Source organism: Hylobates moloch, unplaced genomic scaffold (genome assembly GCF_009828535.3).
Source record: "Hylobates moloch isolate HMO894 unplaced genomic scaffold, HMol_V3 SCAFFOLD_14, whole genome shotgun sequence".
In the NCBI taxonomy this organism is placed as follows: Eukaryota; Metazoa; Chordata; class Mammalia; order Primates; family Hylobatidae; genus Hylobates; species Hylobates moloch.
The window spans coordinates 12,427,767-12,444,653 of record NW_026652289.1 but is presented as its reverse complement, the minus strand read 5'-3'; the positions used below and the strand labels follow the sequence as shown (position 1 = coordinate 12,444,653).

Sequence of the window (16,887 nt, the reverse complement as noted above, 5' to 3'; positions counted from 1 at the left end):
TGTCAGAAGAAATCCTGGACTCTATTATATATGAGGAAAGCGAGAGTAAAAGTCAAATCACAGAAAGAGCAAATATGGTTCAAGTTTTGGAATTGAGACAAAGCAAATAACTTCACAAAATAGGTTTCTCTGAAGGGTAGGAAACCAAGAATTTACTGAGGCATTAGTTGATCTGCAGGACTTAGGAATGAATATTATTATTCAAATTACCATTAACATCCTTTGTTTAACATCTTTACTCTGCCAAATATGAAGGGAAATTATGGCCAAAACATTTCTTGGTTGGCTAAACACTATCAGTCATCTTATTCAGGTGAAGGGAGGGTAGTCTGGAGAGAAGACTGTTGAATAAGGGGGTGTGGCCAATGAGAACAAAGGATTCTCCATTCCTATACCCTTTAAAATCACCTGAGTTCTCAAAAGCCTTGGGTTAGGGAGTGGGTGAGAAGTAGTGATGGATATTAACAGGTAATCTGCCATATAATTTCAGATTCATGGTGATTGGAGTTTCTTTTGGTTAAGGCTAAATTTTTAAGAGATTGGTATTTTATTAGATTGTGACCAAATTAACTATAAGTACTTGTCTTTTGAAGTAACAGGGTATACTGTGTTTAAGCCTGTGGTTTAAGCTCCTGGCACTTAACACTACAGATGCTGAACGTATTTGTAGATACCATAATATTTTAGGAACAGTAAGTAAAAAGAAATTGAAATAATTCTCTTCTATATTTATTTTTCAATTTTCTGATCTCCTGTATTGTATACTTGATTGTCAGAAGTCACTTTTTCAATGTGGAACATTATACTTTTCTTAAGATGTTCATGCAACACTCTTATAGAAGTACTGGGTGTTTTACAGTATTTCTTTTCTTTTTTTTTTTCTCAGATGGAGTCTCGCTCTGTTGCCCAGGCTGGAGTGCAGTGGCTCACTGCAACCTCCGCCTCCCAGGTTCAAGCGATTCCCCTGCCTCAGCCTCCCGAGTAGCTGGGACTACAGGCACGTGCCACCATGCCCAGCTAATTTTTGTATTTTTAGTAGAGATGGGGTTTCACCATGTTGGCCAGGATGGTCTTGATTTCTTGACTTCATGATCCGCCTGCCTCGGCCTCCCAAAGTGCTGGGATTACAGGTGTGAGCTACTGTGCCTGGCCACAGTATTTCTTTTATGCACATTTGTATGGAGTTAAAACTATGGTTTTAGCAATTGCATCCTGGCTCCTTCACTTACCATAAGCATTTTCTTACATTACCCACACAGTTTTCATAACCATTATGCTTAACAGATGTGCAATATTTCATTCAACTGATTTTACCATAATTTAGTATTTATTTCTGTTAGACAAGGAGATTATTTCTTAGACTTGGATTTTAATGGATTTTTCCATTTTAATAAAAGCATCTGAAGACAGAAGTCTGCAGACAAGGTCTAGTACTAGTACTCTTGTGAAAAGACTTCAGGGATCCCACTAATGCATTTCTCAAGTCACGCTCATGTTGCAGAGTTGCCCAATGAAAGCCTATACCTGGTCTGTAATTTCCTAAGTGTGACTTTATCAAAGAAGACTTTTAGGTTCCTAAAAATTATAGTGACATTATAATCCAATAAGTTACGGGTCATGTAAACCATGGCATTAATCCCAAAAAACAAAACAAAACAAACAAAAACAGAGTAAATGGACCTACTCAATTTACCACGGCACATTTAACCACAGTTTATTTACCACTGAAAACATTCTATGTATTTCACGGTCAATAATGAAAGATTACTGCAGGGTAATGCGAGGTAGAGATGTATGTTTATGAGAGAGCGACACAAAAAGAAATGACAAGAAAAATATGAACCATAACTAATGATATTAATTAAATATCTAATTGGTAGCTAATAAACTGATTAGGTTTCTAGTTTCTATTTTATTATTTATTTCTTCCTTAATAATAAGCTTTGTTAATTATAAACTCTGTTTTTTGCAATGTAAAGGAGTTTATAAAATATTATAAAATATTTATATTATTTCTATTTTCTTATAAAATATTTGTATTTTCATATAAAATACATAACTTCCATCAGACTAATAATGTCCCTTATATAGAAATATACAAAAGCACACTAAATTTTTTCCCCTAGCTGTTCTATTCTTCTAAAGATGGTAGGCCGGGCGCAGTGGCTCATGCCTGGAAATCCCAGCACTTTGGGAGGCTGAGGCAGGTGGATCACCTGAGGTCAGGAGTTTGAGACCAACCTGGCCAACACGGCAAACCCATTTTTACTAAAAAACATACAAAAATTAGCTGGGTGTGGTGGTGCGCTCCTGTAATCCTAGCTACTCGGGAGTCTGAGGCAGGAGAATTGCTTGAACCCAGGAGGCAGAGGTTGCAGTGAGCTGAGATTGCACCACTGCACTCCAGCCTGGGCAACAAGAGCGAAACTCCGTCTCAAATAAAAAAATTAATAAAAATGAAGATGATAATAAATTCTTCACATTGAGAGGTCAGTTATCATTATATTTATACACTAAGAAACTCTCATTTTACTTTGTGCCATAATAAAAGAACCAATACCTTTGTATTTATCTGGCTCAGAGCACAAGCTTTAACTTGAAGTTTCACAAAGTTATCGTCTGTAACAGGAAGATTTTCCTAGAACCAAATGATAACAAAACAATATGTTATTTTACACATTCCTATGAGAATATGTCTTTATGCTGTGAAAATTTTCACAATTAAACAAAATTAAACAGACCCTAAATCTCACAGCTAATTTTAACAACTATAAGTAATTATAGAAATGTATATAACAAAAAAAGAATAAAGAAAATTTGGGGGTACAATTTTAAAAAAGCTTTCGGATATATATTTTTAAAAGTACTCAAATAACAATACGGATATATGTGTAGACAATAAAGTTAGGATAACAAAGTAAAGCAGCAAATACTGTACTCCTTTATTTCAACCTAAATAATCTCAGAACATTGGATCTTCACATTTACAGGGATATCCTTAAACACATATACACATAACATATAACCTTTACTAATTTTTTTTTTTTTTTTTTTTTTGAGACAGTCTCGCTCTGTCACCCAGGCTGGAGTGCAGTGGCACGATCTCCGCTCACTGCAAGCTCTGTCTCCCAGGTTCATGCCATTCTCCTGCCTCGGCCTCCAGAGTAGCTGGGACTACAGGCACCTGCCACCATGCTCAGCTAATTTTTTGTATTTTCAGTAGAGACGGGGTTTCACTGTGTTAGCCAGGATGGTCTCGATATCCTGACCTTGTGATCCACCCGCCTCGGCCTCCCAAAGTGCTGGGATTATAGGAGTGAGCCACCGCACCCGGCGGGCCTTTACTAATTTTTAGAATTTTCTTTTTTTGCTGGTTTTGTTTTGAGACAGGGTCTCACTCTGTCTCCCAGGCTGGAATACAGTAGCGAAATCACAGCTCACTGCAGCCTCAACCTCCAGGGCTTAAGTGATCCTCCTGCCTCAGCCTTCCAAATAGCTGGGGTTACAGGCATGCACCACCACACCCAGCTGATTTTTAATTTTTTTGTAGGGCTGGGGTATTGCTGTGTTGCCCAGGCTGGTCTCTAGGTCCTGGGCTCAAGCAATCCTCATGTCTCAGCCTCCCAAAGTGCCGGGATTAAAGGCATAAGACATAGTGCCCAGCCCTTAAATTTTCTTAATGCTATAAGTGAAATTCTTTTTTAAAAACATAATTAAAAAAAATAGAGATGGTGTCTTGCTGAGTTGCCCGGGTTGGTCTTGAGCTGCTGGGCTAAAGTGATCCTCCCGTCTTGGCCTTCCAAAGTGCTGGGATTACAGGTGTGAGCCACTGTGCCCAGCCAGTGAAATTCTTTTTTCCTTTTTTTTTTTGAGATAGAGTTTCTCTCTGTCACCCAGGCTGGAGTGCAGTGGCGCAATCTCAGCTCACTGCAACCTCTGCCTCCCGAGTTCAAGTGATTCTCCTGCCTCAGCCTCCTCAGTAGCTGGGATTACAGGCATGAGCCACTATGCCTGGCTACTTTTTTTTCTGTATTTTTAGTAGAAGATGGGGTTTCACCATGTTGGCCAGGTTGGTCTTGAACTCCTGACCTCAGGTGATCTGCCCGCCTCGGCCTCCCAAAGTGCTGGGATCACAGGCGTAAGCCACTGTGCTTGGCCAGCCAGTGGAATTCTTTAGCGTCCTTTATTCAACTCTTCCTTAACACGTGCCTTGGGCATTTCATCATGCCCCATGGGATTCTGGGGTCAACATACCAATGCAATTGAACCTAATTATCCCTCAGATTCCACTTCTAGATAGAAATTCAAAGGCAAGGCCCGGCATGGGGGCTCACGCCTGTCATCCCAGCACTTTGGGAGGCCGAGGCAAGTGGATCGCTTAAGGTCAGGAGTTTGAGACCAGCCTGGCCAACATGATGAAACCTGGTCTCTACTAAAAATATAAAAAATAGCTGGGCATGGTTGCGCATGCCTGTAGTCCCAGGTACTTGGGAGGCTGAGACAGGAGAATCACTTGAACCCAGGAGGTGGAGGTTGCAGCAAGCTGATATTGTGCCACTGCACTCCAGCCTGGGTGACAGAGCGAGACCCTGTCTCAAATAAAAAAAAAAAAATAAAGAAAAATAAAGAAATTCAAAGGCAAAAATAGTCCAAATTCAGACACTCAATGTCATGCACCTATATTATTAAATATAATATCACCTCCTCTAAACAACTGAACCTGGTACTAATAATTAAATCAGTCTCCTCTACCCGATATGCCCACAATTAGATGAAAAGCTGCCCAAGAATAGCCACTTATATAGCCTCGCCTGTGATGTATCAAAGGGATTACTGTGTTTTGTCATGAAGACAATCTGAGAACATCTTTTTAAATCTCAGTTTTGACAAAACTTGGTGATAATATGAAGATGTTTGATAATATTGGTGAGTTTGTGAATTTTGCTCATGATTTTGTGAACCTGGAGATGTTTCTTCCCAAGAGCCAATCAACCCCTGACCCTCATCTTGATCAATGATAGAAGCCAAGCTGTCCGAAACACAGACTCCTGGCCTAATTGTTTTTGTTTTTTTGAGACAGGCTCTAGCTCTATCACCCCGGCTGGAGTGCTGTGGTGTGAACATGACTCACTGCAGCCTTGACCTACACAGGTGGGTGCCACCATGCCCAGCTAATTTTTTTGGTAGAAATGGGGGTCTCACTTTTTTGCCCAGGCTGGTCTTGAACTCCTGGGCTTAAGTGATCCTTCTTCCTCAGCCTTCCAAAGTGCTGGGATTACAGACGTGTGCCACTGTGCCTGGCCTAAATGTTTTAGGAGTTAGTGACAGACAAGAGAGAAAACTGGATTGTGTTCACGATCAAAACTCTCATAATTATTATGAAATACTGATTTACATATAACACTTACTTTTAATACCTAAATTTACGGAAGAATGATTTTGGCTTGCCACAAATCTTTCTAATAATCACCAATACTGTATATGAAAATTCTACTATCTATGCTTAAAGTAATAAAAAACTTGGTGATAATATGAATATGAGTGATCATTTAAAACTTAGTAAATCAGGTAACTTTGGCACTCTCTGAAATGTGTATGGAAAACAGTATTTTTCCACCTCTTCCATTTCACGTATGAGACATGGTCTTTTTTTTTTTTTTTTTGAGACCGAGTCTTGCTCTCCTGCTCAGGCTGGAGTGCAGTGGCGCGATCTCTGCTCACTACAAGCTCCGCCTCCTGGGTTCATGCCATTCTCCTGCCTCAGCCTCCCAAGTAGCTGGGACTACAGGCACATGCCACCACGCCTGGCTAATTTTTTGTATTTTTAGTAGAGACAGGGTTTCACTGTGTTAGCCAGGATGGTCTCGATCTCCTGACCTCATGATCTGCCTGCCTTGGCCTTCCAAAGTGCTGGGATTATAGGCGTGAGCCACCGCGTCTGGCCGAGACAAGGTCTTTTCTGAAATATGGCTACTTTCTGGAAACTTGCATTATTGTGGTATTCAGAACACATTGGGTTACTTTCGCAACATGTAAGACTATTAAGTTTGTTCTGTCTTTCTAATACCTTTTACACTACCACCCTGAGGAACTAAAAACTCTTTTGCAGCAATTCTTTTAAAAATATTTTTTCAAGTAAGGTAGTGTAATGCCTCCAGCTTTATTCTTTTGGTCAAGATGGCTTTGGCTATTCAGAGTCTTTTGTGGTTCCATACGATTTTTAGGATTATTTTTCTATTTCTGTGAATAATGCCACTGGCATTTTGATAGGGATTGAATTGAATCTGTAGACGGCTTTGGGTAGTATGGACATTTTAACAATATTAATTCTTCCAATTAATGAACACAGACTATCTTTCCACTTATTACTGTTCTCTTCAATTTCTTCCATCAATATTTATAGTTTTCATCGTAGAGATATTTCACCTCCTTGGTTAAATTTATTCCTGAGCATTTTATTTATTTATAGCTATTATAAATGGGGTTGCCTTCTTAATTTCTTTCTTTTTTTTTTTTGAGACAAGTCTTGCTCTGTTGCCCAGACTGGGGTGCAGTGTCAAGATCATGGCTCACTGCAGCCTTGACCTCCTGGGCTCAAGTGATCCTTCCGCCTTAGCCTCCCAAGTAGCTGGGACTACAGGTGTCAGCCAGCATGCCTGGTTAACTCAAAAAAAATTTTTTTTTGTAGAGACAGGGTCTCCCTATGTTGCCCAGGCTGACCTTGAACTCCTGGGCTCAAGTGATCTTCCACCCTTGGTCTCCCAAAGTGCTGGGATTATAGGCACCTGGCCTTTTAATTTCTTTTTTAGATAGTCTGCTGTTGGTACAGAGAAGTACTACTCGGCCGGGCGCGGTGGCTCACACCTATAATTCCAGCACTTTGGGAGGCTGAGGTGGGAGGATTGCTTGAGCCCAGGAATTCGAGACCAGCCTGGGCAACGTGGCGAAACCTGCCTCTACCAAAAAAAAAAAAAAAAAGTTAGTCAGACAGGCATGGTGGCACACGCCTGTAGTCTCAGTTACTCAGGAAGCTGAGGTGGGAGCTGATGCTGGGGGAGGTTGCAGTGAGCCCAGATTGCACCACTGTATTCCAGTGTGGGTGATGGCACAAGACCCTGTCTCAAAAAACAACAACAACAACAACAACAAAGAACTGCTACTGATTTTTTTTTCTTTTAGATGGAGTCTTGCTCTGTTGCCCAGGCTGTAGTGCAGTGGCACAATCTTGGCTCACTACAACCTCCGCCTCTCGGGTTCAAGCAATGCTCCTGCCTCAGCCTCCCGAGTAGCTGGGACTAGAGGCACACGCTGCCACACTTGGCTAATTTTTTGTATTTTTAGTAGAGATGGGGTTTCACCGTGTTGCCCAGGCTGGTCTTGAACTCTTGAGCTCGGGCAATCCACCCACCTTGGCCTCCCAAAGTGCTGGGATTACAGGTGTGAGCCACCGCACCCGGCCTCCTACTGATTTTTTATCTTGTATCCTGTAACTTTACTGAATTCATTAATTAGTTCTAACTGGTTTTTGGTGGAGTCTGCAGGGTTTTCTACATATAAGATCACGTCACCTGCAAACAGGGATGGTTTGACTTTCTTCTTTCCAATTTGAATGCTCTTTCTTTCTCTTGCCTAATTGCTCTGGCTAGGACTTCTAGTATTATGTTGAATAAAAGTAGTGAAAGTGGGCATCCTTGTCTTGTTTCAGATTTTAGAGGAAAAGCTTCCAACTTTTTCCTGTTCAGTATGATGTTAGCTGCAGGTTTGTTATACACGGCTTTTATTATATTGACATATATTCATTCTATGCCTAATTCATGTAGGATTTTTATCATGAAGGGATGTTACATTTTATTATATGGTTTTTCTGTATCTATTGAGATGATCAGAGGGTTTATGTCCTTCATTCTGTTAATGTGATGTATCATATTTATTGATTTGCTTATGTTGAACTATCCTTGCATCCCTGGGATGAATACCACTCGATCACGGCTGTCAGGGAAATAGATATCAAAACCATAAGAAGATATCCCCTCATCCCCATTAGAATGGCTATTATCAAAAAGACAACAAGTAACAAATGCTGGTGAGGATGTGGAGAATGGGAACTCTTATACACCATTGGTGGTCATGTAAATTAGCATAGCCATTATGGACAAAAATATGAATGTTCCTCAAAAAATTAAAAATAGAGCTACCAGGCTGGGCGCAGTGGCTCATGCCTATAATCCTAGCACTTTGGGAGGCCGAGGTGAGCGGATCACCTGAGGTCAGGGGTTTGAAACCAGCCTGGCCAACATGGTGAAACCCCGTCTCTACTAAAAATACACAAATTAGCCAGGCGTGACGGTGCGTGCCTGTAATCCCAGCTACTCAGGAGGCTGAGGTAGGAGAATCACTTGAACCTGAGAGGCAGAGGTTGCAGTGAGGCGGGATGGCACCACTGCCCTCCAGCCTGGGCAACAGAGTGAGACTCTGTCTCAATTAAAAAAAAAAAAAAAAAAGAACTACCATTTAATCCAACAATCCCTCTCCTGGGTATACATACATCCAAACGAAATGAAAGCAATATGTCAAAGTGATATTTGTACCTCCATGTTTACTGCAGCACTATTCACAATAGCAAAGATATGGAATCAACCTAAGCATCCATCAACAAACTAATGGATAAAGAAAATGTGGTATATATACACAACAGAATACTATTCAGCCACAAAAAGAATAAAATCCTGTCATTTGTGAAAATATGGATGAATCTTGAGAATGTTGTGTTAAGTGAAATAAGCTAAGCACAGAATGACAAATATTATATGATCTCACTCAAATATGGAATCTAAGAAAGTTGATTGCACAGACACAGAGAGTCCAATAATGGTTATTAGAGGCTGGGGAGATTAAAGGGGTGGGAGCTGGGGACAGAGGTTGGTCAACAGGTACAAAGTTACAGGTAGATGGAAGGAATAGGTTTTGGTGTTCTGTTGTACAGCAGGGTGACTATAGTTAACAATGTATTACATATTTCAAAATAGCTAGAAGAGAGGATTTTGAATGACACAACAAAATGGCAAGTATTTTACTGATGGATATGCTAATTACCCTGATTTGATCATTACATAATTTATACATGAATCAGAACATCACATGGTACCCCATAAATATGTACAATTATGTGTCAATTAAAAACAAAATAAAACTTAAAAATAGTTAAACTACAATGTGAACCACCATTTTCACATAAAATTTAAAGGAACGTACTGCAATTTGAGGAGTTTCATTTAAATAACTTTTGTTCATTAAGTCTCACTGAAAATAACACATCATTTAAAAGTGGGTTTATTGTATATAAAAATACACTACTTTAATGATTAAACATTTTTTCTTACCTTTTCTTGAAATACAAATGTTATTTCTTCATCTGTGGAACTCTGTTGGAAATATAAGCCTTTCATAGTCACCTAAAAATAAATATATATACATGAAATAAAATAACAAGTCTTCCAGACTAAATGTAAGCAAAAATGGAAAAACAGTGCTAGCAAAGGATAAAATGACAACTACAAATGCAGTTTTCAAATAAGTAAATTTAGAAAATCTTTCACAAAGTGATCAAATAAGAGAATATGCAACACTCGCTGGGCACCTGTCTTACTGAGAATGGGTTTACAGTTCAACCTTTTACTACAAAGGCAAACATGCTTCATTTTACTTTCCTATGCAATAAAAAAGATTACTTAAAAGAAGCCTTATTATGGCCAGAGAAACTCAATTTTATTTACCTTTTATTAAATTTTCCTTTAATTACCGTTTATCAAAGGCTTTCAAAGTTTTAAAGATCATTAAAAAGGAGAAAGCGAACAGCCAAGACACTGGTTGAAAATTGTGGCCCTAATTCTTCCGTATCAGTCTATGAACCACTTAATGGAAGTATTTAAACTTATAGCCGGGCGCAGTGGCTCACGTGTGTAATCCCAGCACTTTGGGAGGCCAAGGCGGGCGGATCATCTGAGGTCGGGAGTTCGAGACCAGCCTGACCAACATGGAGAAACCCCATCTCTACTAAAAAAAAATTAGCCAGGTGTGGCGGTGTGTGCCTGTAATCCTAGCTACTCAGGAGGGTGAGACAGGAGAACCGCTTGAACCTGGGAGGCAGAGGTTGCGGTGAGCCAAGATCGCGCCATTGCACTCCAGCCTGGGCAACAAGAGCGAAACTCTGTCTCAAAAAAAATAATAAAATAAAATAAATAAACTTATTATTCTGTGAACTTTTTTTTTTTTTTTTTTTGAGACGGAGTCTCACCCTGTTGCCCGGGCTGGAGTGCAGTGGCATGATCTTGGCTCACTGCAACCTCCGCTTCCCAGGTTCGAGCGATCCTCCTGCCTCAGCCCCCATAGCAGCTGGGATTACAGGCACGCGCCACCATGCCCGGCTAAATTTTGTATTTTTAGTAGAGACGTGGTTTCACCATGTTGGCCAGGCTGGTCTCGAACTCCTGATCTCAGGTGATCCACCCACTTTGGCCTCCCAAAGTGCTGGGATTACAGGCATGAGCCACCACGCCCGGCTCTGTGAACTTCTTGAGGCATCTCTAAAGATTCCACAATTGTTTCTTTAATTTTCAGAGTAATTATGTGGTAAGACTATTTTTTATGCAAATTTTTAAGACTATTTTTTATGCAAAGTATAAAACATAGAAAAGTACATAAATCCTTGAAGCGCATAACTTGTTGAATTTTACAGTGTGAATATGCCCACATCATGGCAGGAGACACATCATCGTACACCTCCAGAAGTTCCCTGTGTCCCCCTCTCCTCCTAAGGAGACCCAATATCCTAAATTTTAACAGCACAGATTAGTTTTGTCTGCTTTTGAACTTTATATAAATAAAACTATACTTTTTAATGTCTGTTTTCTTTCTTTCTATATTAGGTTTGTGAGTCTCATTCACGTTGTTACTTGTAGTTGTATTCCATTCATTCGCATTGCTACACAGTACTCCACTGTATAAACAAATTGCTATTTATCCATTCCACTATAGACACTTGAATTGCTTCCAGTTTGGGGCTCTTAAGAATTGTTCTGTTAAAAACATTCTTGTATATACTTTTTGGTGAAAGTACTATTATTTCGTTTATTCTATGGATGAGGAAAGTGAGTCTTAGCTTAAAGCATGTAGTTGGTGTCTCATAGCACCAGCTGGGCCAGAACTGGGATATAAACTAGGTGCTACTTCTTCCAAAGTCATTACTCCTAACCATGGCAGTTAGTGGTTTCCTACTGAGCTGCTAACATTAGATATATCAATTAAAGTTGAATACATTTTTTTCTTTTTTTTTTTTGCAACAGAGTCTTGCTCTGTCGCCAGGCTGGAGGGCGCAGTCTCGGCTCACGGCAACCTCCGTCTCCCAGGTTCAAGCGATTCTCCTGCCTCAGCCACCCGAGTAGCTGGGATTATAGGCACGTGCCACCACACCTGGCTAATTTTTGTATTTTTAGTAGAGATGGGGTTTCACCATGTTGGCCAAGATGGTCTTGATCTCCTGACCTTGTGATCCGCCTGCCTCGGCCTCCCAAAGTGCTGGGATTACAGGCATGAGCCACTGTACCCGGCCTAAAGTGGAATACTTTGAAGAAAATTATTAAGTACCTATTGATAGTTCTGGCTACATAATTTGCAGAGCCTAGTGCAAAATGGAAATGTGGGAAGCCTTGTCTAGAAATTATTAGAATTTCAAGATAGCAGAGCACGAAATCAAGCAAAAGTCTCTTCTGAATCTGAGGTCAGTGAGACTGCATAGGCCATATGTCCATAAAGCCAGCCCTCTGTGTTGAATGTTAGTGGCTCTACTTGGATCCAAATATGTAAAGAGTTTTTACAGAGTGTAGTTGAGCAATGGTTGTTGGTTTCTCGGACGTGATAATCAAATGCTGGAACTAACAGAAATGAATACACATTCAAGATATATATAGAAATTATGTATGTAGCACGTATCAATGAAGTATATAAAAGCAGGATTAAGCTAGGTTAAATGATTAATTCTAACCCTTTGGTTGCAGAAGGTCTTTGTGTCAATGTTTTTGTTTGGGGGCTGGGGAGAACCTAAGCATGGATACAACATTTACGTATTCCCTCCAGCATTAAATCTAACCTCCTTTGAAGGCTCTCTAAAATGCACACTCATTCTCCCTACTTTACCTTACTGCTTCCACAATGTCCAAGCACATAGCCTCTGTCTATCTAGTCAGTATGACTTTACATCATATGGTTACCCCGTCTCAGAGCTTCTAGGCATGGCCTGTTCTCTGACAGAATGCTATAATTTACAGATTCTGCTAAGTAAATAAAGTTCAAGTTCTACCCCCTCTCTGGAATCATCCCCAGTGACACTCACTCCATTTGTTCCATGCTTCCCGATTTCATTACACACTAACGAAACCTTGCTTTATTTATTTACTAACTAGTGGGCTTTCCCAACCATTGCCTGGGAAATATATCCATTATTATTAAATGAAAAAAAAAAAACAACTCTGTTCCTACTCAGTCTGGAGTTACTAGAACTGCCTTTTTGAGAAGTGAAACAATTACATATCAATGCCTTGTTTTCAAAGCATCTTGTTTTGTGATACTGGAAGCTACTGATTTCTCTGCCCATTGAATCTTGAAATATATGGCATGTCTCCCAGATAAGCAGTCACATGGACCTTAGACTGTGCCCCAATTTCAAAGACCCTGGAAGATAACTGCTTGTTTGTACCCCTAGTATCCCCTAAAACAAATAATATATATATATATATATATATATATATATAAAATAATGGCAATATTTTTAGTCACATCATCCTAAATAGTTTCTCTAAATTAGGTGAAAATTGCCCTGGTTGGTGGAAAAAAGTAATGTTCAGTTGGTCCAATTGAGAATTGTACGGGAACAAAAATATCCTCAAAGTTACAAAGTAAAGAAAGAGAGGTGTTTTTACAAAAGTAGCCAGAAGAAAACTGAGGAAATATTTGTCTTGAAAGCCCCAAAAAAGAATACTGAGTTCCTAGTACTAGGAAAATGGTAGAATGGATGGTATTCAAGGCCCACATGGTTTCCTAGGCAGATTAAATAAAACAGTCTATTATGTAACAAAATTGTATTTCATTTTATTTTTTGTTTTTTGTCTCACATTCTGCCAAGTCTTATGTTATTTAATAAAATTTGTATTGACTTAAAACACATTTGCACATAGGACATAAAAGCATTAATTTTTTTTTTTTTTTTTTGAAACGGAGTCTCGCTCTGTCACCCAGGCTGGAGTGTAGTGGCATGATCTCCACTCACTGCAAGCTCTGCCTCCCGGGTTCATGCCATTCTCCTGCCTCAGCCTCCAGAGTAGCTGGGACTACAGGCGCCCGCCACCATATCTGGCTAAATTTTTTTTGTATTTTTTAGTAGAGACGGGGTTTCACTGTGTTAGCCAGGATGGTCTTGATCTCCTGACCTTGTGATCCGCCTGCCTCGGCCTCCCAAAGTGCTGGGATTATAGGCGTGAGCCACCGCGCCCGGCCATAAAAGTAATAAACATTTTATAAAATAAAAATATAAATTAAAATATATAGGCCGGGCATGGTGGCTCACGCCTGTAACCAGAACTTTGGGAGACGGAGGAGGGTAGATCATGAGGTCAATAGATCGAGACCATCCTGGCCAAGATGGTAAAATCTTACTTTAGTCTCTACTAAAAATACAAAAATTAGCTGGGCTTGGTGGTGTATGCCTGTAGTCCCAGCTACTCAGGAGGCTCAGGCAAGAGAATCGCTTGAATCTGGGAGGTGGAGGTTGCAGTGAGCTGAGATTGTGCCACTGCACTCCAGCCTGGCAACAGAGCGAGACTTCGTCTCAAAAATAAATAAAACAAAATATATAATACGACATTTCTAAGAAAAGTCATGTAACTTCAAAATTATAAGTTCTACTATAAATTTTACTATATCAAAAAAGTATGATATAAAACTTTTTGCCCAGAGTGGTGGCTCACACCTGTCATCCCAACAATTTGGGAGGAGGCTGGGGTAGAAGGACTGCTTGAGCCCAGGAGTTCGACAGCCTGGGCAACAAAGCAAGACCCTGTTTCTTAAAATAGAATAAATAAATAAATAAGCCTGGCGTAGTGGTGCTCACCTGTAGTTCTATCTAGGCATTGGAGGCTGCTTTGAGCTATAATCACCACTGCACTCCAGCCTGGACAACAGAGTGAAACCCTGTCTCTTAAACATATAAAACTTTTTAATTACAATAAACATGTTCAAAAATGTAGGCTGATATAGCCTGTGAAAAGCATAGAAATTTTATATTTTTACAGATATATCAGAATTTTAAAATGTTTGAATTAATCCACAAACTGAGGATTATGTTAGTAATACTATAAATTTTTATATTGGCCATACAGTAAACTTACTAAAAAATTTGGAGAAACAAAAATTAAGAAGATAATACCAATTTAGAATAATTTTTAGCAAAAGCAGAACGAGAAATTTGCATAAATTAAACACTTGACTACAAACACTTCAAGAAAGTAGTTAATAAAGATACTGATCTGTTAAGGGATTTCTAAAAAATCAATGGGAAGTAGTTTCAAATGGTTTCACCCTTCTTATAACAGCAACATGAACTCCACCTGCTCCTCTGTTACACTCAATCCCCCAAGAAGCTCATCTATTCTTTTTTTTTTTTTTAAGACAGAGTTTTGCTCTGTCGCCCAGGCTGGAGTGCAGTGGCGTGATCTCCTCACTGCAAGCTCCGCCTCCCGGGTTCACACCATTCTCCTGCCTCAGCTTCCCAAGTAGCTGGGACTACAGGCGCCCGCCATCGCGCCCGGCTAATTTTTTGTATAAAGCTCGTCTATTCTTAATTGTAAATAAAACCTCTACGAATCATTCCTTACCTACACTTTCAGGCCAAAAGTGTTCTGAGCATGAGACCAACCTCAAATTCAACAGACACAAAGCTGGACTCATCTTTCCCCCAAACAAGATTTTGCTGTACTCTCATACCTTTCACCGGGCGTGGTGGCTTACACCTGTAAGCCCAGCATTTTGGGAGGCAAAGGTGGGTGGATCATGAGGTCAGGAGATCGAGACTATCCTGGCTAACACGGTGAAAAACTGTCTCTACTAAAAATACAAAAAATTAGCTGGGCGTGGTGGTGGGCACCTGTAGTCCCAGCTACTAGGGAGGCTGAGGCAGGAGAATGGCGTGAACCCAGGAGGCGGAGGTTGCAGTGAGCCGAGATTGCGCCATTGCACTCCAGCTTGGGCCATAGAGTGAGACTGTCTCAAAAAAAAAAAAAAAAAAAGAATACCTTAGATCCATCCATCCCATCACCTTCACATTAGTGACGTGTGAACACCTCAGTGCCTCAGCCTTGGGCTGTAGTGATAGGCTGCCAAATGCTTTCAATACTCTCCCTCTTTCAACCCATCTATTCCCCTACGGCTAATTTAATTCCTGAAAGTCCAAACTCCTCTTCTTACATGCTCAAACTTTTATTATTCCTCAACACAAACTTTATAATACTATGGCCACTTCAGGCTCAGAGTTCAGTTATAATGTTTTTAACCTACCTTCATTTTAAGGAAAGCAAAGATATATATAAACAGCTATGCAAAAGAAAAACATATATATATATATATATGTATAAACAGCTAGACAAGAGAAAAACAGATGAAGTCAACACTGAAATGTGGCCCTGTATGCTCAACCTGGTCACCATGCCAGGCTCTCTCGGGCAGTTTGAGTATCCAACACCCTATTCCCCATCCATCGTCGGGACCTGTGCATAGCATTATAATACTAGCTGGATTGTTAGGGGAAATCTTCAGTTATATTTTGATCATTTGGGAAGAGGTGAATTAATATTAAATTTTAACAATGTTCACATTAATCTGTGACTTTTTGTACATATCCACACATTGGAAAAAGAAATATGGCCAAATATTTGATTAAAAAGAATATAGTCACCATAATCAAAGCAACTAGCTGGAGGTTTGGCTCAAATATTACATTCTGCAGGCTGTGGAGGATGGTAGTCCTAACGGGTCAGGTCTGCTTTTTTTTTTTTTTTGAGACCGAGTTTTGCCCTGTCACCTAGGCTGGAGTGCAGCCACACAATCTTGGCTCACTGCAACCTCCACCTCCCAGCTTCAAGTGATTCTCCTGCCCCAGCCTCCCGAGTAGCTGGGATTACAGGCGCACGTAATCACATCCAGCTAATTTTTTTGTATCTTTAGTAGAGATGGGGTTTCACCATGTTGGCCAGGCTGGTCTCAAACTCCTGACCTCGTGATCCACCTGCCTCGGCCTCCCAAAGTGCTGGGATTACAGGTGTGAGCCACCGCACCTGGCCTGCTTCTTAAAGAGGGTAGTGAATGCATGGTTATAACAGTTGAGGATATCTCTACATGGTATAGTCAACAGTCTCTAGAAATATGTATATTCAAAGGACACTTTGCACTAGCAATGAGTCCACAGGTGTTTTGGGTGTTTTGCTGTGCACAACTGCAGTGCTCTTTTGTGCCTGATATTATATAAAATGGGCACTGGAGATACTGTGACAGTGGCTTATATCTGGCTAAACCTTGTAAAGCAATTCCAGCTGATAATATAAGAACCTTAGGCATTATAGCTTAAAACTAAATGGGAAATGCGTAACATTAGATGGTCCCTATCACTAGAGGGACTGAAACAGAGGCTGGGTACATATTATACGGGCTTCATAAAGGAGATTCCAGCATCAACTGAGTGGGACAGGTGGATCAAATGACCATTTAGTTCTCTTCTAATTGTGACAATCTTGATAAATATTATCAAGGCATATTCGATTGAATTTATTCATGTGTGGCATAATC

The 16,887-nt window shown here is 40.1% G+C and overlaps 1 protein-coding gene across 2 annotated transcripts in view; it reads right to left on the bottom strand.

Moving 5' to 3' along the window:
* CRYZL1 (crystallin zeta like 1) overlaps positions 1-16,887 on the bottom strand; it is a 51,560-nt gene that overhangs the window by 31,963 nt on the left and 2,710 nt on the right. For both annotated transcript variants that reach the window (XM_032175682.2, XM_032175684.2), the window contains exons 2-3: positions 9,381-9,452; positions 2,561-2,638 (exon numbers count right to left, since the gene is read on the bottom strand). In XM_032175682.2, the coding sequence (XP_032031573.1) occupies positions 2,561-2,638; positions 9,381-9,446 (144 nt within the window). In that variant the 5' untranslated portion in view covers positions 9,447-9,452. The remainder of the gene's footprint in view (positions 1-2,560; positions 2,639-9,380; positions 9,453-16,887) is intronic.